At 35.5% G+C, this 24402-nt stretch overlaps 10 protein-coding genes and 1 non-coding gene across 11 annotated transcripts; 5 read left to right on the forward strand and 6 right to left on the reverse strand.

Moving 5' to 3' along the window:
* Nucleotides 1-1808: 1808 nt before the first annotated feature.
* EV154DRAFT_432119 (Rab3 GTPase-activating protein catalytic subunit-domain-containing protein) lies at nt 1809-3998 on the reverse strand (the record flags this gene model as incomplete). The annotated part of the gene is made up of 4 exons (XM_051596653.1): nt 1809-2491; nt 2670-2802; nt 2867-3852; nt 3902-3998. 4 exons carry the CDS (start codon nt 3996-3998, stop codon nt 1809-1811), a joined length of 1899 nt encoding a protein of 632 aa, XP_051450812.1.
* A 2212-nt stretch (nt 3999-6210) lies between these two features.
* EV154DRAFT_t161 lies at nt 6211-6282 on the forward strand. Its single transcript has one exon. It is a non-coding gene; the product is annotated as a tRNA-Thr (tRNA).
* Nucleotides 6283-9133: 2851 nt separating this feature from the next.
* On the forward strand, nt 9134-10708 carry EV154DRAFT_133829 (vesicle coat protein). The gene is made up of 5 exons (XM_051594035.1): nt 9134-9597; nt 9668-9856; nt 9910-10102; nt 10167-10280; nt 10343-10708. Exons 1-5 carry the CDS (start codon nt 9206-9208, stop codon nt 10400-10402), a joined length of 948 nt encoding a protein of 315 aa, XP_051450813.1. The 5' UTR covers nt 9134-9205; the 3' UTR covers nt 10403-10708.
* On the forward strand, nt 10357-11441 carry EV154DRAFT_133791 (pyridoxamine 5'-phosphate oxidase-domain-containing protein). Its single transcript, XM_051594034.1, has 4 exons — nt 10357-10663; nt 10715-10851; nt 10913-11068; nt 11127-11441. Exons 1-4 carry the CDS (start codon nt 10537-10539, stop codon nt 11181-11183), a joined length of 477 nt encoding a protein of 158 aa, XP_051450814.1. The 5' UTR covers nt 10357-10536; the 3' UTR covers nt 11184-11441.
* A 64-nt stretch (nt 11442-11505) lies between these two features.
* On the forward strand, nt 11506-13584 carry EV154DRAFT_531154 (dihydrolipoyl dehydrogenase). Its single transcript, XM_051603805.1, has 6 exons — nt 11506-11738; nt 11793-11868; nt 11922-12004; nt 12068-12203; nt 12269-12837; nt 12893-13584. Exons 1-6 carry the CDS (start codon nt 11700-11702, stop codon nt 13511-13513), a joined length of 1524 nt encoding a protein of 507 aa, XP_051450815.1. The 5' UTR covers nt 11506-11699; the 3' UTR covers nt 13514-13584.
* On the reverse strand, nt 13585-14146 carry EV154DRAFT_531156 (BTB/POZ protein). Its single transcript, XM_051603806.1, has 3 exons — nt 13924-14146; nt 13817-13865; nt 13585-13741 (listed from the first exon to the last, which is right to left on the reverse strand). Exons 1-3 carry the CDS (start codon nt 14039-14041, stop codon nt 13600-13602), a joined length of 309 nt encoding a protein of 102 aa, XP_051450816.1. The 5' UTR covers nt 14042-14146; the 3' UTR covers nt 13585-13599.
* Nucleotides 14104-14782, reverse strand: EV154DRAFT_453544 (ESSS subunit of NADH:ubiquinone oxidoreductase; the record flags this gene model as incomplete). The annotated part of the gene is made up of 3 exons (XM_051597291.1): nt 14104-14258; nt 14313-14410; nt 14663-14782. 3 exons carry the CDS (start codon nt 14780-14782, stop codon nt 14177-14179), a joined length of 300 nt encoding a protein of 99 aa, XP_051450817.1. The 3' UTR covers nt 14104-14176.
* A 297-nt stretch (nt 14783-15079) lies between these two features.
* Nucleotides 15080-16211, forward strand: EV154DRAFT_474523 (S-adenosyl-L-methionine-dependent methyltransferase; the record flags this gene model as incomplete). The annotated part of the gene is made up of 4 exons (XM_051597961.1): nt 15080-15231; nt 15376-15460; nt 15512-15825; nt 15923-16211. 4 exons carry the CDS (start codon nt 15080-15082, stop codon nt 16209-16211), a joined length of 840 nt encoding a protein of 279 aa, XP_051450818.1.
* Nucleotides 16212-16647: 436 nt separating this feature from the next.
* Nucleotides 16648-18753, reverse strand: EV154DRAFT_582143 (uncharacterized protein; the record flags this gene model as incomplete). Its single annotated transcript, XM_051606665.1, has 1 exon — nt 16648-18753. One exon carries the CDS (start codon nt 18751-18753, stop codon nt 16648-16650), a length of 2106 nt encoding a protein of 701 aa, XP_051450819.1.
* Nucleotides 18754-19586: 833 nt separating this feature from the next.
* EV154DRAFT_571311 (uncharacterized protein) lies at nt 19587-21638 on the reverse strand (the record flags this gene model as incomplete). Its single annotated transcript, XM_051606254.1, has 1 exon — nt 19587-21638. One exon carries the CDS (start codon nt 21636-21638, stop codon nt 19587-19589), a length of 2052 nt encoding a protein of 683 aa, XP_051450820.1.
* Nucleotides 21639-22040: 402 nt separating this feature from the next.
* Nucleotides 22041-24035, reverse strand: EV154DRAFT_488093 (uncharacterized protein; the record flags this gene model as incomplete). Its single annotated transcript, XM_051599058.1, has 1 exon — nt 22041-24035. The coding sequence occupies one exon, from the start codon at nt 24033-24035 to the stop codon at nt 22041-22043; it is 1995 nt and encodes a 664-aa protein (XP_051450821.1).
* Nucleotides 24036-24402: the final 367 nt, after the last annotated feature.

Genomic DNA, 24402 nt, shown 5'->3' on the forward strand with positions numbered 1-24402 from the left:
CTAAGTATGTAGAAGGCTTTTATTTAATTTGGAGGGTTTGCTTTAATATCATATTATATCGAATTACTTGATTATCATCTAAAACATTACCCTCTGGTAACTGACTTCTAGTTATTGATGTTTTAGTATTCGCACATAGAATAGTCACGCCACTTTGAATAACTCCCTTTATTACTCCTTCGGTATATCTTGCATCTTTCTTTCTTTTTTATTCTTTTCATCACAGAACTGGCGGAGTCGAGTACCAAATATGCTTTTAAGTTGTTTACATAGGCGGTCTAGATCTTGGTACATTCATCAACGGCAGATTATTGAACATGGTTCGCTTTGGCGGTAGATATCCAGCATTTTTACAATACAATTATTTGTGCTTCATTTTTAAAATTATCATACCGGTGTATCGTCTTTCAATTTGATTTCCCACTTCCACTTTTTATACAAACACGTACTTGCCCTTCAGCCAAGACAGGAAAACCGCTATAAAGAATAGTTTGTTGATAGATGGGGATGGCTTAAAATTAGTATCATCTACAAGCTTCTTGAGAAATATGCAAGTCAATAATGAATATGCATGGGTAGTGATATTGTTTACAATATCTACTAATTTGACTGTTGATTGCAAATATTTTGGTTTGACAACTTCGTCAATAGGTGCCTTGATGAACATAATTAGTTCAGCTGGCTAGAATATAATAAGGGAAAGTTGAACCCGATAAATCCGTTTGAATTTGAATACTGTATATTACATTTATATTCTTCGTAGAAATTTTTAAGCAATTACGATCGAAGTATGGACAGAAAGAAAATGTTTATCATGTCAAAAAAACCCATTACAGAGACTATTTTTCACACCAGTGTACCGAAACCTGAATTATCGTTTGAAAGGTACTTTAACATTAACTTAAATTACTATAATGCAAAATGTCTGAATTTTATTTTGAACCTGTCTATTTTCCATCCTTGTTTCGTCTAAAGAAAATAAAGTCGGGCATCTAGAAATTAATTTTGATTTATCCAAAACGATATTAAGGTTGTCTAGATTTTAAGTATAAAAAAACAGAATTTTACTTACCTCTTTGAGATTATTTGTTTTCATAAATATTTTTTGTTTCTAACAATACAATGCATCTGTTGTTTGCGTGTCCAGTATTCTTATTTCATTATCCTTAACAATTGCATATTGCCTTAAAGGCAAAACCCGACCATGTGTCGTCAAGTCACTGCAATCACTGTATAAAACGTATTCTCTATAAGATGGTTTTGATATGATTCCTTCTGCACAATTTGTTAGTTGTTATTGATTGTAAAAAATAAAGCACTTACGATCGTTTTTAAATAGCTGAAATACAGTTGATCTTTCGTCTCCTTCTTTCACGGTGGCTTGATCATGAAACAATAACTGGTCTACCAACTCGTATTGCCTAGGTAGCTAATAAAGTATTATTAGCACAGACATATTCGTTATTTAAAATTACTCCCTTACTTTGCGTAATAGCGATATAGCGTGGCACATCATAAATTCCTGTTGACGTATGCTACTGATCATACCGGTAAAGGTTTTTTTTCCTCGGCTTTTATAAAGTTCAGTGTTTCATGTTGTAATAAACTTTAAGAATACATACCGGAGGTCTTCCCAAGGAAATTCAGCTAAATCTGTGCCTAGGCTGGCTAATCCTTCTGTCACATGTGTACTATATCTAGCGACTGGGTGCGTCGAAAGAGTATCGTACGCTATCAGTCCTAAAGTTGGTAGCATTCTATAAACATATGAGTATAAATCCATTATTTTCATTCTCTATCCATCCATATTACATTGAGAAAAATTCATAAACCGACGTGGTCTCCAAAAAGTAAAGTCCTTTTTCTGCTTCAACAGACATGTTAAATAGTGGCTTTTGGCGTGAGCATGGTATTCTACGGGAGCATTTCCACAACTCTTGCCAGATATTACTTGACTCAGACATTCTTGCACTAAGATGCCCTCCTTCTTCACTATCATCCACAATCCAATCTCGAGGTGAGTGCCACCGCACAAAGTCTTCTAAACAAGCAAAAGGGTTGGCTGCTTTAAATGCTTGCATATCTGAATAGAGTTGTGCTGACTGTAGTTTAGCTCGTTGTTGCGTGGCATTTTCTGATGTACCCAAACTCTCAAATACATTAGCCTGTTCATGGATCATATCTTCCGTCATGAATCCCGGATCTTGTGTTATTGGAACTTGCATAGCTTCACCAGTTTTTAGCAATCTTAAGGTGTTGTGTGTATGTGATTGTCCTTCCGATAGCTCTGGTTCCTTAATGGTAGCTGCTTCTGCTTCTAATTCATCGGCGCTATTCGATACGGGTATGTAAGGCAAACTAACGAATGATTCTGTCATGGTATTATTAGGTATTATCAATGAGGACGATGCTGAGTCCTGTTTGCTGGCGCTACTGATAGATTCTTCCTCCACTGCATCTAAAAACACATCACTGTCATCTGATTCAGCATCTTCTATATCTGATGGCTCAAAAGAGACAGAGTCCTAATGAAGAGATTAACAACTCTGGAGCGGACATCGTAAAAGAAAAAAAACTCACATCAATAGCGGATTCAGATAAACCACCATCAACAAACCTTTCTAGCATGGATTGAAATTTTGATGATTTTGACTGTCGCTCATGCTCACTCGAAATGCTATCAAGTAAATTACCAGCATGTCTGGCTGGCTTTGTATCATAGATTTTGGTGTTCCCATTTTGTGGCAAATTTTGCAGCTTACGGATAATACAGCAATTCACCATTGAAATTTTTTGATGTAGCTAGATCCAAAGAAAAAACGGTTAATTAACTTAGAGTATTGAGCAAGAGTGAAATGAACTTTACAATATTGTAGCGTAGATCAATGCCAAGCATGTTACTTTGATCCAGATTTAAAGTAGAGTCATAGAGATATGGATTTAAGTCAGGTATGGGCACCAAGTTTTCCCAATGCCAACGAATCTTTCTCAAGACCTCCAGCCAGATAATCTTCAAAAAGCCTAAAAAGTTGGAAGCATTTTGTTTCTTCCCATTATCTGAGGTTAACGAAGCCTCCTCAAGGGTGTATAGCATCATGTTCCATAAAAATGAGCGGTACGGTACAGAAGATCCAGTTTTCAACCGTAGACATAGTTGCTTTGTCGACAAAAATCCCTTTTTGTCGTTTTTATCTTCTTCAATGGGTGATTGCATAGAATCAAACAGTGCATTGATTACGTTATCAACTTGATCTGATTTAAAGAAATTAACCTGCTGGTCTCCGCTTCCCATTGAATGACTGCCTCCTGGTGCAAATAAGTTTCGCATCAAACTTATACTATCGCTGATTGATTCATCATTACTGTCATCATAAGGTGCAAGATACTCTTTATTTGAAGGGTCCTTTACCCACGAATCAATCGCTTGTTCTAATAAGGTGGATAAATAAGCCCGTTGTTGTGATTTGGGTGCAAGTTCACGTGAGATTTGCCATTGCTTTGCTGTTAAAGCATCCATATTTGTTTGATATGCATCATCAAACAGAGTATCTTGAGACAAAGGAAATAATGCACTTAATGTCAGAGTTCTGAGCGGATCGTTTAAAGATCCAAACTGCAATTGATGCATTTCTGTTTCATATAGTAGTTGTATGTTTCCTTTCTTTTCTGATTCTGTCTCATCTTCCTCATCATCATCCCCCCAAGATTCGAAATCGTCGCTGAAGCTTGGTTTTCGTTTTAATACTGGCTTCGTATCTTCCCAAATTTTCCAATTTTCGTCAAACCAATTTTTCAGGTTATAGGTGTATACAGCTGATACCTTAAAATTCTCAATCATATCACCTGATTTGCCTATATATAATTTAATACACATCCAAATAAACCAAAGTCATTGACGAACCATATTCTTCTCGATGCACACAAAGTTTTTGTAAAAAGAGAGTTTTTAATCCGTCCAAATATGATAGTTGTGAGCTTGGTGGGGTTGTGACTGACATGTTGAACCTTACTTCTGTTTCTGTCAATGCGTCATTGGTATCAGAATTCATTTGGTATCCTGTGTACATATCATATCTACAATGTCCTGTTGGTACGAACAGTGGTACTTTGCAGCCCACATTCTGAAAAGCTATGGCACATGCAGATATAACTTGTTTGGCCTGCATCATATCCATGGAAGACTTTCCTCCGTGATTAAAGATCTTTTTTTTTATCGAGTCATTGTTGGGCTCCATAATTAAAATCCTATCCTGGCCTGTCCATCGATGCAACGGGTGATACTGTTGATGGCCAAAATAGTAAAAATAATCTGCGGCCAAAGGGAATCGTTCTTGGTGTTCGCCTTGTAAAGGATGAAGATGATAAGTAAACTGGAAAGAATCTTCTCCAATAATAAGTGTTTCTTTTCTAGTAAATTCTAAAGCTGAGGGATGACTAATGGCAGCTCCGTGGTTTTCTAACTGTTCATTGGAAAATATTCCATACGACCCATCTTTTATTCCCCATGAATATAATGTTTCTTCAATCATGGTGACAAATTTTTCAAAATGAGAAACTGATGTAAAGTCCACAAACTCATAACGTGAAAGATCATCACTATGGTTGGAACTCTGTCGTCGTTTTGATGCCATTTTCCTGCGAAGCGTGTTCGGACGAAAAGCAAAATGCAGGTTTGGAAGCTAAAGATTAAACCTACGCACAAAATTTAGCAGTCCGAAAATCACTCTCGCATAATGAAGTTTGATGTATTTTTGGCCGTATTTTTGCCGCTCTCCCCATACCTGGACTGGCATAAAGGAAATTAAAAATTAGTCTCTTTCCTTTCAGGAAGAAAAAGCTTGCAAGGTTGAACCTGTTTAAAATAGTTACGATCGTTATGGAGTTTTATATTTCTTTTTTTACCAATTTACCTGCTTTTTTTTAAAGCGACAAAACGGCAGCAACGGTTTATCGTTAGATAATACAAGCTCTGAAAATCCAATTAAGTCAATGTTCTTTGCCCCGTTTGTATCGCAATTTATGGTAGTATGTCGTTGCAATCTTGCAGAATACTCTGTATTATAGCAAGCTGGTGTCCATTTAATTCTTTTAAATATGTTATCTCGACGATGGCACTGGAGACGCATTTTTTTGAAGCATGAATTACGGTGGATGGTCGAGCCATATTTATCGACTGTCAGAGTCATATCATTTCGACTGCCTTTAATCGCTATAATACCGGTTTCAAGCTTGAGCGAATGATGCCTTTGATTTTAGTAGCATCACCTCCCCAATTTCGGACAAAATTGACTACCAGTCTTACTCTTGACTTGCTTTCGCTGATAATTTATCATTTTTTTCAAGACAAAACTATAACTGTGCGAAAGCCCTTATAAATCAGCACTGATTAGTCTTACCAGTTGTATTACTTACTATACTCCTTCAAAGACACAAATAACTGATTCGTCGTAACCTTTCTCGTTTATATCTTTATATTTCATTTATCTCATTTGACAACATATAGTCTGGTGCTCACTTTTCATGAACTTTTATCTTACTCTTTATCTTTATTTCATGTTGCCGCTTTTCACTTAAACAAGCCAGTAACAATGTGCACCTAAAACTTGAGACAAGAGCTAATACTGCAGCTGCAGTTACAGTTGCGGTTGCACTAACAAAAGGGTTTTGAATGCAAATTATCACGTAATAGGCCGAAGTTATAACGTTGTGGTTATATTTTCTCTTAGACGAACTATCCGATATGATCTTCTTTGTCTCTTATGACTATTTTTGCTCTGATCAGGAGAATAATTACAGTACATACTTATACAAAAAGACTGTAAAAATTCGCAAATAATGTATACGAAAAATTGAAATGAGAGTTGCATTAGTATGACCTTTAAAGTATTCAGAGAATACATGTAAACCTTGACAAATAATCAGTTGTTGATTACAAAAATTAAATTTCGGTCAATAATAAAAAAATTAGATGGATTTGTAACTAAAACAAAAGATGGGATAAGATTTATTAAATCAAAAAGACAACAATTTTATCAATTAGAGAATTACAGATAAACCAAACTGTTCATGACTCAGACTATCAGACCCAGAACTTACAGACGTAAACAATTTTTCAACCAATAAAAGAGCGCCCACGTGGAAATCACGTGATGTTTAAAATTACTGTTTAAAACCATATATTTTTATTTTAAACGTCAGATGACATCTACAGCCTCTGTAGCTCAGTGGTAGAGCGTTTGTCTTGTAAACAAAAGGTCTGTTGTTCAATCCAGCACCGAGGCAGCTTTTTTTTTGAAAAATTGTGGCGGAGTTTAAATTATATTCAGTATCTTTTGTTTTTTCAGCATTTTTATCGAATAGTTCCAGGTGAGATAAATAATGAATAATTATATATCATAACTCCATTCAAAAAATGAAATAAAAAGGCTATAAAGTCAGTAATTAGATCTTGAAAATCCGAATTGTAACGGTAAATAAGTGATAACTTCATTTAATTTAGTTTATAATGAATCAATTTTTATAGTTAAGTGGAGGCATTATAATCTATTAGCGGAACAATAGGCTTAGTTCAGACATAGAAATATTATAATAAAAGAGTCATCATTTTTTTAAAAGGATTGACCCAATAATGTTAATGATTATCTAAACGCAGTTGCAACATTGTTCTTGCGAGAAGGTTTATAATGACTTATTATAATGATTAGCTCAAGTTCTTAAATAAATAAAAAATTATCAGCCGATGCTTTAGCAACAGACTAAGGAGTGTCATGATTAACCTTACATTGGTAAGATTCCCGGTCAATATATTATTTGTGTTAAAATCAATTTTTTAATATCATAACACGGCTCAAATATTGAATTGTAATTTCACCTTACTGAAGGTTGTTCTATACGATATCTATCGGTAAAATTACGATATATATTACAGCATTGTTATATCATATCCACTCATATAATGCGTTTGACATTCTATCAATGCCATTTGATCCTTTTCTGTATTGAATATTTAGAAAATCTGAATACCTTTTGAGAATTTTACTTTAAGTGTCTTCGATAAGGTGATACTCAAGAATAAGCAGTATAACTTGTTCTTTTTCAATATTCTCTTCGTGCTTAACACATCTACAAACAACAGCGCAAGAAAAATTTAAAGGGCCAATAAAGTAAATTCTTGACAATTTCATCCAAAAGCGTCTCTACTTTGGAACATTTTGGTTTACTTTTGTTGGCAATATACATTGTTCACAAAATATCGTTTTGGTTAAATACACTCTATCAACTTGTGTCTTTACTTAAATCGCTCTACTTATCAATCCAATAGAAAGGTCGCCTAACTACGTCTGTCAACTAGTTCAGCTCAATTTTATCTAATTCTTTCTTTTCTCCTCTTCTATATTTCTTCTTCATTTACAAGTCCCACTTCTTCATGATGTGAGGCCAAAAAATTATTAATTGCACAAAAACGTAAAAAAAAATGCCACTTCATTTCTCGGGTGTTGCAATATCCGTTGAGCGAGACATAACTAAATACTAGATGCAAATGTTGACAAACCAAATATTTTTAATACTCAAAAGTATCATCAGTATGCTCACAAAAAAACCATGTAAATACATTGACAGGCCTCGATCTGACACAAGCAAGCTAAGAATAATAATAATAATAAAAAAGATTCAGCGGAAATGTGATATTGATTTGGAGGTCATTAAAAGGTCTATCAAGGGTGTTATTAAATAAAATGGTGTGTTCCGTAAAAAGATTTGCGGGTATATCTCTCACAAAGTTATCAGATACCAATGATTTTAAATAAAGTTTTGACAGAGGAAAGAATTTTCAGTGGGTATTTTTGGAGAGGCCACTCCCTCAGAAGTGCACTTTTTCAAAGTTTTTGATATACAAGTAATGCTATAACAGTAAGAAATAACCATTACTTGACTTATGCCTCTGTACATAAACCAACTTAACAAAGAGGATGTCACTTATAGTTTTATTGTCATGTAAAAAAAAAAAATGTTAAATCTTGTAATTTCAGGATTCCTAATTTTGTTCGGATCGCATAAATATCATGGATTTTTTTTTTACTGGTAGTCGATCTTAATAACATCAAAGCTTTTCAGCCCCTTCTAAATTTCAATTAGTCTCTCCAAATACAGGGTAAACTCTCTAGTAGCGATATGCTTTGCCCCACAAATGAATTTTATTGACATTTGTTCAGTAGTGTATTTGGTGTTTTATTCAGCTGTCTCAAAAAAATCTTTTGCGATTTTCTAATACATTTTATGAAATGTCAAATATACTTTTTTAAACCGTCTGATTTTAGACTGAGGCACTGTGATATTTGTGCCGACAGTACAGATTTATTTGACACACATTGTAGATTTTTTTAGAAGGTTGCTTGCTACCTACTTTATTTTAGACAACCTATCAAACTATCATAAACTATACAAATATCATAAAATACATACATAAAAAAAAAACCCCTTGCTTACACTTGTGTTTCAATAGCTCACTTAATTCAAGTCTAAAAAAAATGTCTCAACTCCATATTGTAAGATCTGACTATATGTCAAAATTAGCATAAAAAGTGCAGTTTTTTATTAATTCAAAAACCACAGCTGGACATATTTTTACAGATTTTTCCATGACAATAGGTGGTTAGTTATGTTACACTACAGACAAACTGAAGTTTTGTGTTCACCGTCAGCAGAGATTATTTTATATGGCCATCCTCCGAGATAGGGCAAGGCAATTCATTGTCTATTACTCTCAAAGGTTTCATTACTTCCTTAATATGGTTGCTAAACATGCCAATACAATATTGAACACAGCATACATGGAGGCCGGACTAAATTGAGGTTTAATGTCTTTATAATGTCGCACCAGCAATATAAGCATGCATGTCCTTTCCGTAAAGTTTGACTTGGGAAGCTTTGTTTTGATAGGACTGATGTAGAGATGTAAGACAAAATGTGATTAGTACGACATTTTAGAGAGTACGGAGTACACCCTATCCTATAATATGATTAGAAAATGACATATTATCCAAACTAAATGATTGTTATGATTACAGAATTAAGATATCATTGCAACACACAGATGTCAGGTGTGTTTGTTATAAAAAAAAAATAAAAAAACTCCTATTACAACTCCTTTTTCTTTATTTTATTTTATACCCCTCCTTTCATTTTTTTTTCTTTTTTTTTTGCGATGAATGCTTTAATTGCACTACTTCACTTCTGTGAAGTTCATGGGCCCTGCGTAGTTTATTGCACACAAACCATTCACCAAACATCCTCCTCAGGGTCGACGTTGGATATTAACATACCTGCGCTTAAGACGATGAATTTAGATGGGGAAACCGCGGCGTTACCACCTCTACGAAAAAACTCCCTGTGCAGCACACCACAAAAGACGACTTCTTCCGCGACGTGTGCAGCGTGTACGGCGCAATTACCTCTTGTGAATACAGGCCAGAGTATTACAGAGGCCAAAAGTTTATTTACACTTGATCAAGATGATCCCTCCATTAAGTATATAGGAACTAAAGCACCTCAGCAAAATCATTTGTACAAGGCGGTACGACTTGCGTGTGTGAGGAGGTAGCAGCAGCAGTAGTAGTAGTAAAAGTGAGATTTTTATTCTATCAAGCTAAATTTCTTCTGTTTGCAGTTTGACGGCGGAATTTTGTCAGGGAAGGGATGGACCAGTTTTATTTGGGGATGATGAAAATGGATATGTCATGAGTTACATGTTTAAATTACGAGATTCACAGGCAAGAGGAGAAGCAAGATTCTATTCGTTAATGATGTTGATGACGGATCGAGTTTATTTAATATCATGTTGGCCTTTTCTTGTCAGGTGGGTGGGTTAAATTATACTCAGATGTTTTCTTTGCCTGACATTCCATGTAGTGCTTTTAGATCGATGGCATTGAATTTACAAGAAAGGGCAAATACGGTATTTCAAAAAGAAAAAGAAAATAATAGACAACAATCCTATCATTCATCCATCACCAGACGTACTCCCATATCATCACAAGATCCTTTTTTTAGACGGAAAAGTAACACTGCATTAAGATCACTCGTTGACTTATTAGGAATCAAGGTACGGAAAGAACCCAACAATGCGCATTTTCGTCTATTCACTTTTTCTCTTTTCTACATTTCAGGATATTTATGCACAAATTCAAGCACAATTCAGTTACACTTTGAAATTATCTTCAAGAAAGCGAATGGAAAAATTAACACTTGGCAGAAGTGAAAGTGCTCTTTATACCAAACTGGTAAGAATGTCTATTGGCCTGTATCAGCTTTAGTTAACACTTGTTCATTCATCCATCTTTAGAAGGCCGAATATCAAGCCAAAAAAGAACAGAGACTACAGCAACAACAGTCAAAAAAATAAGAGGTCACGCGGTCAGATGTCCGCTTATCAGATCCTTTTTTAATATTTGTTTATTTGTCTATATATATTCACACGCACGCATACCCTATTATATTTATATTCCTTTCTCCTCTATTTTTTTTTAAAAAAAAATAATGCTATTGTTAAACTACGCCGTTCTATTCTCTTTGCTGCTGATAGTTGTGACCGCTCAACCTGTCAATACCCTTCAATCTATCCAAGTAGCAGCACAATTAGCGCGAAAGATCGTATCGGATGCAGGTAAGTTATTCCCGCTCACTTTTTGTTATTAATTACTAAAAGTCTGTTTAGGTCGTGGCACAATATTAACCTTGATGGATGAATCTGTATCGCCTGAATTCAGTGGATTTCCCTTTGGTATTATGGAGTATTACAGTGACAAATGTTCAGAGGATGGTAATTTATTATTGTTCATGTCGGATTTACAAGTAAGTGCCCATTTTATATATAATTTTTTTTTTTTTTTGCTCTGTACTCAGTAGACAATAGATGAGTGCTAGAAATATGCACCAAGATTCAGAAAGGGTCGGTTTCACGGTGAATGCTCTAAAGGACTACAATCCATACTTTGGCAATCACTCAACACCTGTTCAACAACCCAGATTTACATTATTCGGCAAGATGGAAAGGGTACCCGAGTCCAAGGTAAAAAAAAAGAGAGAGAGAGAGACCCTGTGATTCATTATTCTAACCTTTAATATAGTCTGAAGAGGCCATGTCATGTTTTACGGAAACGCATCCTGAAGCCAAACCATGGTAACAATAAATAACAACGGCCTCTTTAATGTGTACTAACTCTAAGTTTAGGAGGAAGTTTCATGATTTCAACTTTTACGAGTTCCAAGTCAAAGGGATGTATTATGTGGGTGGATTCGGAGGTATGAATTACATCGGTTGGATACCTGCAGAGATCTATCACGATGCGAAATCACCATCATTTTTAATTCAGAATTGAATCTCCTACAGTTTATTTGCCCTCCTTTTCCCGAGTGAACCCATTTTTTTTTTTTTTTTTTTTTTTCAATAGAGAATAAACGAATTCTTCTTTTCTATTCAACTAAACACATACACATTGAGTTACACTTCATTTAAAAATATAAGTCATATCATGCTTATGAAAAAGAAACCATACACACACGCACACACACAAAAAAAAAAAAGAATGGCCTGGGGGGTCTAAAAAAACTCAGCTAAAAAAAACATTTAAATATTTTTTCTTTGTTATCTTTTTCCGTGTTTCCCCTCTTTTTCTCTTTTTAACCCCCCAAAAAAAAAAATGTTTAGACTTGCCACTACCAAATCTCCTTTGGCTAACGTAAAAGAATCAGAAAAGGAGAAATATTGACATGGTAACTAATTCCTTTCTTAGATTGCCGCTCGTCATGCTACCGTAAAGACTGTTCGTGCTCCAGTAGCCAACGCCTTTTATCGTTTCTATTCTACAGGTAACGATTGAAAACATTGATACGTTTTCCTTGGCTAAAATATACGTTAACAGGTACAGAATACGATGTTGTTGTTATTGGTGGTGGACCTGGTGGTTATCCTGCCGCTATCAAGGCTGCTCAACAAGGACTCAAGGTAAGACGATTGAATACAAAGAGATGAAAGGAGGGGGAGATATTAAAAAGAAAAGAAATATAGGTAGCTTGTATTGAGAAGCGTGGTTCTTTGGGTGGTACTTGTTTAAATGTCGGTTGTATTCCTTCCAAGGCCATGTTGAATAACTCTCACATCTATCACCAAACTCAACATGACCTTAAATCTCGTGGTATCGAAGGTAAGCAAGGAAACAAAACTGTATAGAATTTGGGAGAGGAGATATTTAATTTTTTATGTGTGCAGTGGGTGATGTAAAGTTGAATTTGGATAACATGCACAAGGCTCGTCTTAGAGCAGTTGGTGGATTAACCAAGGGTGTTGAATTTTTATTCAAGAAATACGGTGTCGATTACGTTAAAGGTACAGGTTCTTTCAAGACCGCCAACGAGATTAATGTGCTTAGTTTGGATGGTAAGTCCACTTCTTCATTAAAGGCAAAGAATATTGTGATTGCTACTGGATCTGAAGTCACACCTATTCCCGGTATTGAGATTGATGAGAAGCGTATCGTTTCTTCTACCGGTGCTCTTGAACTTGCTCAAGTGCCCAAGAAAATGGTTGTAATTGGTGCTGGTGTCATTGGTCTTGAATTGGGCTCTGTTTGGGCTCGTCTCGGTGCTGAAGTCACTGTTGTCGAATATCTCGGTGCCATTGGTGCTGGTATGGACCCTGAACTTGCCAAGGGTTTCCACAAGTTATTGACCAAGCAAGGCATGAAGTTCAAGATGAGCACCAAGGTAAACGGTGCCAAGATTGACGGTGATGTTGTCAAGGTAGAAGTAGAAGCTTCCAAGGGAGGAAAGGCAGAAACAGTAAGTAAAGGATCCAATGCTATTTTCACCCTTATTGACTTCAAATCTATATTAGCTTGAAGCTGATGCTGTTTTGGTTTCTATCGGTCGTCGTCCTTATACTGTTGGTCTCGGTTTAGAGAACATTGGTGTAGAGCTTGATAACCGTGGTCGTGTTGTGATTGATGCTGAATTCAGAACCAACATTCCTCATATTCGTTGTATTGGTGATGTTACTTTTGGTCCCATGTTGGCCCATAAGGCTGAAGATGAAGGATTTGCTGTCTCTGAAATGATTGCTACTGGTCATGGTCATGTCAACTATGATGCTATCCCCTCTGTTATTTATACCCATCCTGAAGTTGCTTGGGTTGGTAAGAACGAAAGTCAATTAAAGGAAGAAGGTGTCAAGTACAAGACTGGTAGTTATCCCTTTGTTGCCAACTCTCGTGCACGTACCAATGATGACACTGATGGTATGGTTAAGGTGATTACAGATGCTGATACTGATCGTATCTTGGGTGTTCATATTATGGGTCCTAACGCTGGTGAAATGATTGCTGAAGGTGTTCTTGCTATGGAGTATAACGCTTCTGCTGAAGATATTGGTCGTACTTGTCATGCTCATCCTACCTTATCTGAAGCCTTCCGTGAAGCCTGTCTTATCGCTTCTTTCGGTAACGCCATTAACTTTTAATTCTTTTTTTCCCCTCGCCTTCTTTTTGTACAGAAATATACAGTAAAAAAAAATAATAATAAAATACGTCCTTTTTTTTTTTATTATCAACATTCAAGGAAATCCGCCGTCATTAACGTTTCTAAAACAACTTCTGGGTCTACTTTGAACTCAGGAATCTCCTTTGAGGAGCCTTCGTATTTCCATTTGTAATATAAATATTGGCATACAATCTCCAAAATGTTGGCTCTATAGAAAAAAAAAAAAAAGTGTGCTGTTGTTAAAAGACAGAAAGAAGGGATGCATATATTTCTTGAGTTTTACTTAATGTCTCTAAAGGTGATTTCGTTATCAACGGATTCTCTAAATTGAACTAGGAACGTTTACGTTAAAATACTACGTAACTCGAATAGCGCGTCCCAAACACTCACCAGGACCACACAGCATGTTCTTGATGGTACCGGAACGAATAGCCGCTTCACGGTGAATTATAAACTCAAAGCCATCACTGCTAATCAGCTTGACATACTCAGAATCACTTTCAGTCATTTCTTTGTTGTATTTGAAAAAAAAAAATAGAAAAGTAAAAGAGAAGAAAGATAACCGGAGCGTTTTTTTTAAAGTGAATATTTTAATTTAATTTTTTAATGATATTTTAGCTGAGAGGTAAAAAAAAACAAAAATTTATGCAGTCTTTGTGAATTCAAGAACAACACCCTTTTCCTTCAAAGACTTTTCGGCTTCCTTCTTGGCCCAAGAAACAACACTAAAGAAAGAGATTAACCTTTGTTTCTTTATGCATTCATCAATGTCTAATTACCTGGTGTCGGGCTTATAGTACAAGGCAACGGCCATGGCAACAAATCCACCACCCATACCAATGTAGTAAATGTTTTCCCAATCTTCCTTTACACGGACCTATATAACCCACACCACCATTAGTCTCTCTATCTTGCATCAATGCTGTATTTGTAATTTCGACAAAAAAGTGTATATAATCGTAAAAAAAAAAGATCATTGTGTCAACCTCTTCCTTTTTCTTTTCCTTTCTATTTCCACTCTTTTAAAAATATTCGGCATGCTTTCCCCCGATGTCGGATTCCTGTCCAAGTCGATCATATACACTTTCTGTCTACTTTCTTAATGTGGAAGGGAATGTCGATTATTTACCTTTTCAGCGAAAAGATATCCTCCGGGTTCGTTGTAAGAAGGAGTACCGTGACCTCCACGACGAAGAGTGTTAGTGGGACGAGCAAGTCTGGCAGAACGTGCAATTATTTTAGAAATCATTGTAAGGATAAAATAACTTTTTTTTTTTTTTTGGTAAACCAGAAAAATTGCCCCTAAACAACCTTTCCCCCTCCAAAAATTGAAGTGATGATGTCATCTTTTTTTTTCTTTTTGGTATATCGGAGTATTTCCTTTTTTGATCTTTCTTTTGGTGATACACTCGCAGGCACAAAAAAAAAGGGGGGGAAGTTGTCCATTGAGCGTTTCATCCAATGACAGCATAGCATGAAAACAAGTATATAACTCGCATAATCGATAATTCATTTTCATTGTTTATCAAACAAAAAAACATCAAAAATGACTGCTGAAAATATTACTCATACTACCTGTGAAATCGCCTTTGAATTAAAGGATGGTCGTCTTTTGGCAAACAATCAAGATGTCGCTTATATCTTGCCTAGTGATGCTACTGAAGTCGCTCGATTGCAATTGAATCATAACTTGTGGAAGTAAGTATTATCTAAAGCATTGATCGTTAAATCTAGTTGATATTAACATTATTTTGAAGGAATCTCGTAGGAGGGTAAACATCCATGGCAACAAGAATGCACGAAAATTTGTTACTAATTGAAAACTCACTTTCTTTCTTACAGTCTTTACAAGTCTGAAATGCATGAAAAGTTAACTCAAGGTGCTCGTGTCTTGGACATTGGTTGTGGACCTGGATGGTGGACTCTGGTAAGCTTTTTATTGCAACCCATAAAAATCAAACTAACTTTTCTTCTAAAGGATATGGCTCGTTTATACCCTAATTCCGAGTTCATCGGTATTGATATGGCCGACGTTTTTTACACGCAAGACAAACCCGCCAATGCTTCCTTCAAAATAATGAACGCTGGTACAGGAATGGATTTCGAGGATGCGTCCTTTGATTTTGTTTTCCAACGATTCTTGGTGATGGGATTTCCCACTGAGCAATATCTTTTATCCATCAAGGAAATGAAACGTATTTTAAAGCCGGAGGGTTCCATTGAGCTCTTAGAATTAGTCAATCATTATAATAATGCGGGTCCTGCCTTCAAGAATATCAGTGACTGGAGTAAGTAGACGTTTATCCCTTTCTTTAAAGTTACTTTTACAACATGCTGACACAATTTTTTTTTTTGTAAAAAAATTAGTCAATCAAGCTTTGGAGGCTAGACATATGGATTCATTCATCGCTGATAAAATATCCACTTATCTTTTGGATGCAGGTTATGCCAACATCCAGGATATCACTTACAATGTGCCCATTGGAAGCTGGGGCGGTGAACCCGGAGAGATGTTCTTGGCTGTTCAAAAAATGGCTCTCCCTGCAGTCAAGGTCATGGTTACTGAATTGACAGAAGTTACGAGTGAAGAGTACGACAAAAATTTGGAGCTCGCCTTTAAAGAAGCGGATGAACGTCAGATTTCTACTAGATTCAGATTAATTTACGCTACTAAATAAAGTTTGCTTACATATCAGTATCACTCCTTTATAATACTAATAAAAAGGCTTTAAAGATTTTAAAGTTGGTATAACAATTAAACATATATAAACAGTAATCATCCCCTTTTAGAAAAGTTTATTTTTAAAAAACCAATCTTCCATTCATTCTGATCGTATGGGTGTGACAAAGGCTGCATATCATGTGGAACCGAGAAAAAACAAAAAAAAGTCTAAATTTGGCTTTAAATCGCAAAAAGTTTAAAGGTATTTGAACCATGTCAAATCAGGCAGTATTGCAATTTAGATTCATAATTTTTTTCATATTCGTGTTGGATTTTCCAAGGAAAGAGAAATGTGTTTGCTTATTATCAGGGCTATTTCATATTTTATAAAAATTACGATTTTAGATTTTTCAATGATACAGAATGTGTTTATTACAATGGTTTGAGAATGATTAATTATCACGACTCATGTAATGTGCACAAATTTCATGGTCACTCATGGTAGATACATCCGTTTCTTTATCAGGAACCAAAACAAAACACGATAGAGTTGGACTGATCAGATCAAAAGCTAAGACTAAATAATTCAATGATTTGCAAATGACATGAACACTTGCATTGTTTTTCTGACGCAGTCTAGACATGTATTCCTCCTCTTCTATTGGAATAGCACGCGGTGGATTTAGAAACTCGGGTATGTGCTCTATATCATCTGTATCAATGACAATATCTTCCCATCGTGTTCGAGTCGGATTACGTATCTTGCATCTAAAAAACATTTCTTCATTTTCGGTTGTCAAGTGAACCAACATGTTTGTCGGTAATCGGAAGTAGGATACACCATCAATCATATAGTTTCTTAGGTTCAAATAGCGAAAAGACGTCCATGGCATGTCAATCACACTATCTAACGAGAGCGGGGTATCCAAGATTTTGGAGTCACAACTTACATGCCTCAACCGAAGTCTTTTGAGAGAAGGGAGTCGTTCTGATATTTGTGACATCGTATCCATAGAAATGAGCACATCTTCAAGAATCAAATCAGTAATGGTGGTATTGCGAAACACATATCTGCTATACTTGAATAAAGAGAACAACTTTGATCGATAGTAATGTAATACTTTAAGTTTGGTGCAATATTCGATCACATGACCGAAACAAAACCCATCCATAAGATTGATCGAATTTTCATTGGGGACATCAACTCCTTCTTCATAAAGATAAAGTGGAATGTGTTTATGGTTTACGGACAGTACAAGATGATCAATCTGTTCCCCACATTTCTCTAGCACCATAAGATGTGGAAGAGTAGGTTCAAGCCAAGGATAATCTACCAACGTGACACTCGATCCAAGTAACGAAGGTACATCCATACGTATCCGGACCATGTCTTCATTATGCTCAATCATATTGAATCGTCTTCTTGCGCGGCCTTCAAAATACGTTATTGTTACCACTTTTGGATTCTCGGGGTTACATAGGCTCCAATAATTGGGCAAGATGTCACCAGGATCTTGTGTCGTGTAAAGCAAATCCATTAAATGATCTTCACATTTCGAAACAAAGGCCATAAATTTAGATAGAACCGGTACAGAAAAATTGTCGCACACTAGCTGAATTTCGTCCAATCTAGCACCATGGATTTGTGCGTTATTCTTTTGATTGATGGTCACGCGTTGAAGTTTTGGAAATTTTGTCATTAGATACAATAAAAAGTTGTCATTTTCATAGGAGGTGAGTTGTATAACAAGATTTTTAATATTCGGACGTGGTGTAATCAATGATAAATTAACAGGCTTGTAAGGAGTCAGAGAATTAAAGTCAGTATCCTTCAAGTTTTCGTAACACAACGTATCAAGACCCGGTATTATTTCAGTAGCATAGTCTGCATATTCAAAGAAACTGTATTGATTTGTTGTCATATAAAGTTTCTTCAGTCTAGGAAAGAGATGAAGATGATCATACAAACTACAGGTTTCGTTTTCTTTGTCATCGCAAAGATGAAGTGTTTTGAGCGTATCTTTATTCAACATGGCACACGCATTATGGCTATCGGCAAACTCTTCTGGGCATTTTCCAATGCATTCCATCCCTTTCCATTTTCCTGATCCAAACGCTTTAATCAAGATCCAAAAATAGGACGAGTCCTCTTTTGCCAATGAGATATTGCGGACATGGGGAAAAATTTCGACAAATGAATCTATCCACGGTGTCTTTTTTACTCCACCTTCTTTCTTCCCGAACAGATACTCAAATATTTTACGACAAGTGCGGGTGTCTTTTGGGTTTTCGTTTGTGTTATGTTCATTGTTGTATACTACGGACCGAGTGAATTTCCCAGGAATCGAGTTTGGTCTTTTTGTAAGGGCGCGAATTAAAGTATCGACCTCTTTCTCGCTACGGAACTCAATATCAGTGTAGAGAGACCGCTGAGCTGGTATCATCCATGCTTTACACACAAGCTCGCATTGTAAAAGGCTATAAAAATCAGATTCTTCACGAATAATTCCAAATATCACATCCAGTATATCATCTGGAAAATTTAAATGTCGGCCCATTTTTTTATGTAATAAGAAAAGAAGTACAATATGTTGACTCGATTTTAAATTGATTTATCTATTCGCATAGAAAACTTTAATCATAATTAGACATACCGATAAAGAACCCCCTCCCACTCAAAGAAAAAAAAATTGAAATGTTTAACCACATGCTCACAAGACTCAGTAAAACCCAAATGAATACATTTGGCATATTAAAGTGTAATAAAGAGACCCCTTTTGTTCTCATTATACTACCAATGTACAGGCGGCATAGTTTCAACAGTACATATAAGCCTAAATTGTCATTGTTTTTATTAGCCAATAACATTCGTTTATAGTATTCGAATAACGCTTTTCTCAGGGACAGCCAAAGTGCATGTAATCACAATGTAAAATCTTGTGACTTAGCCGACCTTGAGACTTGAGAACAAAAATATACGGCTAGAAAAAATGTAATTGTTATGCATGAATACATAATGAGCGGTTTATACTTCTCGCAATTCTACTGCTACTATTTCACTCTTGCGCTCGTATTCTTCACCTTGGGCAGAAATATTAAGCCAAGTCCAAAACAAATACCGAAAGTAAGCTAAAAATTGCTCAGATATGATTACCGTATGTTTATTGTAATGAATTTTCTTTTGATCAAGGCAATAAACTAAATTGATCTCTCGGTGTCAGTTGAAGTATCAGATCCTATCTTACGACTACGCGCACCCGAGTGTACATAAGGAAAACTGACTGTCCTTAAGAGACCCGTAAAAAAGAAAAGAGAAAGATGTAAGGTTCATTTATTCACTACATTTAAAAAAGGCTGTGCCAAATTTGCAATATTTATAATGGTGTCTCTATCAGAGTCGATTACCCATAAGATGATTTTCTCTCCCGTAATGCTCGCGCAAATTTCGTTCTTCAAGTGGAGATAAATTTGTATTGGAATCTCCATTTACCATTAATACATAGCATGCTAACTCGGGATTAAGTTCTTTCAAAGACACCACCAAATAATCGATCGACTTGCAATTAACCTGTAGGCTTAAACATTGATACTCTCTATATTTGTCCAAATACTCTGCTTCCGTTATTGCTATGGCTCGGGTAATTTCTAAATCTTCTTCATCATCAAAATCTTCTACAAGTCTCATGGAATGCAGATGATCCATATCCTTTGCCAAAACAGAACGATAAAATGAAACTCCTTTGGCGGTCGTCAATTTAATTTGAATTAAATTCGGGAGTAAAGTCTTCTTTTCTTCGTCAAGTAAACAATCTTGCGCATAAAGAAACCGGAGTGTGGCCAATGGCATGTCGATAACACTTTTAAGTTCTGAGGTGATTTGGTTTGTAACGCTTTTATCGTAGTAAATATGTCTTAAAATAATTCTTGTCAAATTGGGAAGAAGGTATGATACTCTTCTTAAAGTGTGTTGACATACAGCTACTTGTTCAAGCGTCAAATCAGTAATGAAAGTGTTGATTGGAAAATTACGGACAGAATCATACCAGACAATATGCGTTTGCAAAACACGAAGCGACTTCAATTTTGTACAATGTTGGATTATATGACTGAACCATTTGCCCTCCACCATGCGCATTAGCTCTTGATCGTCTTCAATACGTGTATCTCTATAGTAGACTTGACCGATACAAGCCACAAGATGGTCAAGCTCTTTTCCAGCTTTTTCGATTAGTCTGAGGTGAGGGAAAACGGTGTTACATAATTTGTAATCGATTATCATTGAATTTGACAGTGTTCTATAATCCGCACTCATGTAAATGTGTGCTAGAGTGTCGCTGTTTGAACGTTGTGTTTCCGTATTTCGCCAAGATTCTGATCCTTCTGCATAGGTTATTGCTAACATTCTTGGTCTTTTAGGGCCACACAAGTCCCAGTATTTGAGGAAAATCTCATCAGTATAAAGTGTTGTGTATAACAAATCTGTCGAGTGAATCGGACATTGAGAAACAAACAACATAAATTGAGATAATACATTTACAGAGAAATTGTTCTTTGAAGATTTGATTTTTTTCAAGAGCACATCGTTCGACATGATTGCACTACTAAGATCGTTTATTTGGAGACTTTGTAGTTTGGAATACTTCTTCATCAGGTACAACAAGAAGTTGTCATTCTCATAAGAGGCAGCTTCAATGACAAGACTCTTAACTCCAGGCTGAGGTGTAATGAGCGAAAGATCAACAGGCTCGTATGGTGCTAAAGTACCAAAATTGGTGTCCACCAAAATATCGTAATGAACCTTGTTTAACTTGTGCATATGCTTTGTGACATGTTCTGAAATTTCATAAAAGTTGTACCTGTTTGTACCAATGTATATCTGCTTAACATTAGGAAATAATTCTAGCTGGTCGTATAAATTAGAACCATTGCTAATTTTGTGGCTATCATGAACATGCAAAAGGGCCAAAGTTTCCCGGTGTAGCAAGGCGCAAGCGTTGTGACTAGCTACAGAATCCTCGGCGCAGGTTCCAATACTTTTCAAATTTTGCCACATTCCTAGATTGTGTGCTTCAATTAATGTCTGATAAAACTTGGTGTCATCTTTTCCGGAAAAAATATGACGTACATTAGGAAAAAATTTAATAAACAACTTTATCCATGGACGCGTGTCTTCGTCTTCAAAATCTTCATTAAACACGAGAGATTGTGTAAATTTTCCTGGCAATCTATTTTTTTTATCACCCATAATTTTCAATAATGTTCTTATTTGGCTTTCACTCTCTAGTTGTATGACCAAGTAAAGAGCACGTTGAGCAGGCGTCTTCCATTTTTTACACACAAGTACACACTGACAAATGGAATACAAATCAGTGCCTCGACAGTCCACATAGGCAAAGATAACGTCTAACAACTCCCCTGGAAGATCCATAATACAACTCTTCATTTGGATAAAATAAATAAGGCGAGGTTAATTTTTTTAATGACCTTTAAATAGTCTAATGAGTGGCAGACACTCAACTATTAATGAGACCATTAACAATATGCTTAAAACCAGACACCTCTTTTAAAAATAATGAGAATGACATAAAGTGGGAGGTTGTATTGTATCTTTTTAAAAAGCTTATTAATAGAAACAAAGACCTTCAATTCAAGTTTCTGTCAAATAAAACATGAGTGTTATATGTGAATTTTTTTGGGACAAAATGTACCTCGTAGTGTTTAGTCTTAAAAGATTACAAAGACATTTGGATACATGAATAAATCAATTGTTCTTTATGTCTGCAAAGTTTTATTTCAAATTACGAGATTAAATGTACCCCTTCCATACTGTATAAACACTTTTAGTTTAAATGGCCACGACTGTATTAGTTTTACACGTAGCGGGTTGTCCAGGGACCAAACAAGCTAGAATAGAACTGACTTTTTCCAGATGCACTTTTAGCAAAGTGAACGACTTGCAAATAACATGAAGATTAAAATAACTAGCATCACCCAATTCAATATTATAATCTTTTTCGTTTACTTGAGTCGATAAATAGAAAGTCGCATCTTTTGGTTTTGGGTTGTAATCGTATTGTCCGTTTAAGCCATTATCCGCAAACATAACATTTTCGTTTGGCACAAATTTGTAGTATTCTGTATTATCAGTTGTTGAAATTTTGATGAGTATCTTGTTTGGGTAGTCGGAAGAACAGACATCTTCTAATAAATAGTTTTGAACAAATAAAGACTCAAAAGATGTTGATGGCATATCAATAGTACGGTTAAATTTGGAGGCTGTGTCCTTTTCATTATTATCATTGAGATACACACCCTTCATGTCTAGTTTTTTTAAGGAGGGTAGCATACGTGATATATGCAATAATGTATCCTCAGAAATAACTACCTCTTCCAGGATTAATTCAGAAATAAATGTATTAGTAACCGAAAACTGATTGGGATCAAATGAAACAATACACGCAGCGCGTATGCTGAGTGATTTAAGACTGGTACAATTTGTAATAATATGATTAAAGAAACCCCCGTTGGCTATAGCTATCATTTGCGGATTTCGATTTACGAGGATACTTATATATTTTTGACGATTCATACAAAGCAAAAGATTCTCTATCTCCCTTCCAGCTTTTTCAACAACCTTCATGTGCGGCAATTCAGCACCTTCTGAGTCATAATTAAACCTCAAGAGATTAAAATTTAATTCAGGATCGCTATTCATACCAATTGACACCTGGGGATTATAGCTATTTGTTTCTACTTCATGTTGTTCCCAATCTTCAATTCCTGAATAAGTAAGTCCGATTGTTTTTTGATTTTCGGGATTACATAATTTAAAATAGTTGTTCAGAAGCTCTGCAGCATCAAGAGTCGTATAAAAACACTCCACCACATGGACAGGGCAGTCTGAAATAAAAGCCATGAATTGAGATAGTACTTTCATAGAAAAGTTGTTTCGTGCCAACTTAAGTTTTTTCAAAAACTGATGGTTATGAGAGACAAATTCCATTCCAGAATTGATTTTAAATATTTCAAGACTTGGAAACTTTGTCATCAAGTATATTAAGAAACTGTCACTCTCAAAAGACATGGCGTTAACCGTAAGAACTTGAAGACTGGGAAGCGGTGTAATTGTGGATACTTCAACAGGCTGATAAGCCCTTAAATTATCAACATTTGTCGCAGTTAAATATCCGTAACACAAAGATGTCAGTCCTGGAATGCTTTTGGTGATATACTCTACTGCTTCAGAAAACGTATAATTGTTGGATTTGATATCTAGCGATTCCACGCTGGTAAATAGACTTAACTTGTTGTATAATCCACTATTAATACTTTCGGTGTCTGTGTCTATTACAATAAGATCTTTGAGGGTTTTTTGGTAGAATAAAGCACATGCATTATAATTGGATAAAAAATCGATAGGACAAGGTCCTATGTTTTCCAAATAGTTCCATTTTTCCGAATTAGGCGTATTGATCAAAGTTGAATGGAAGTCAAATTCTGGATCATCAAAACAAACATGGCGTACATGAGGGAAAATATCAAAAAACAAACCGATGTACTTATTTTCTTCCCCATTTTTGTCAAACCCACTGCATACAAGTTGTCGGGTAAACTTTCCAGGGCATGAACTTGATTTATCGGTCATAGAACAAACCAAAAGTTTTATCTGCTTCAAGCTTTGAAGTTCAATGGAAAAGTACAAAGATCGTTGAGCTGGTAACCTCCAGTTTCTGCACACAAGTTCACATTGAAAAAGGCATTTTAGGTTAGAGTCCAATCGCAAAAATGTAAAAATAAGGTCCAAAATCTCTCTTGGCAAACTTTTATAGCCACTTTCCATAATAATAATAATAATAAAACTAATTCTATGGTGTTTTTTTATATAGTTTTATATCATATGGGATATTAAAGAGCCCGAAAAAAAAAAAATAGACAGAATAAATTACAACACTTCATCGGAATTTTTAACGCGGGCAAGAATACGAGGATTTATGTTACTCATTAAAACATAAAATGTTCTCAAATAAATGGAAATATGGGTTCGTTGTTAAATGTTTGAATCAACCAACAAAGGGTACAAAAAAACTCTTGTAACTGACTTAAAAATTTCAAAGAGGCCAAACTGAGATACAGTTGTCTAGATTTATAAAAAAATAGTATGACACAAAGAATGTTTATTATGATACCACGAATGAAAAAATGAATGG

The sequence above is a fragment of the Mucor mucedo genome, assembly GCF_025094135.1.
Source record: "Mucor mucedo strain NRRL 3635 chromosome Unknown EV154scaffold_222, whole genome shotgun sequence".
In the NCBI taxonomy this organism is placed as follows: Eukaryota; Fungi; Mucoromycota; class Mucoromycetes; order Mucorales; family Mucoraceae; genus Mucor; species Mucor mucedo.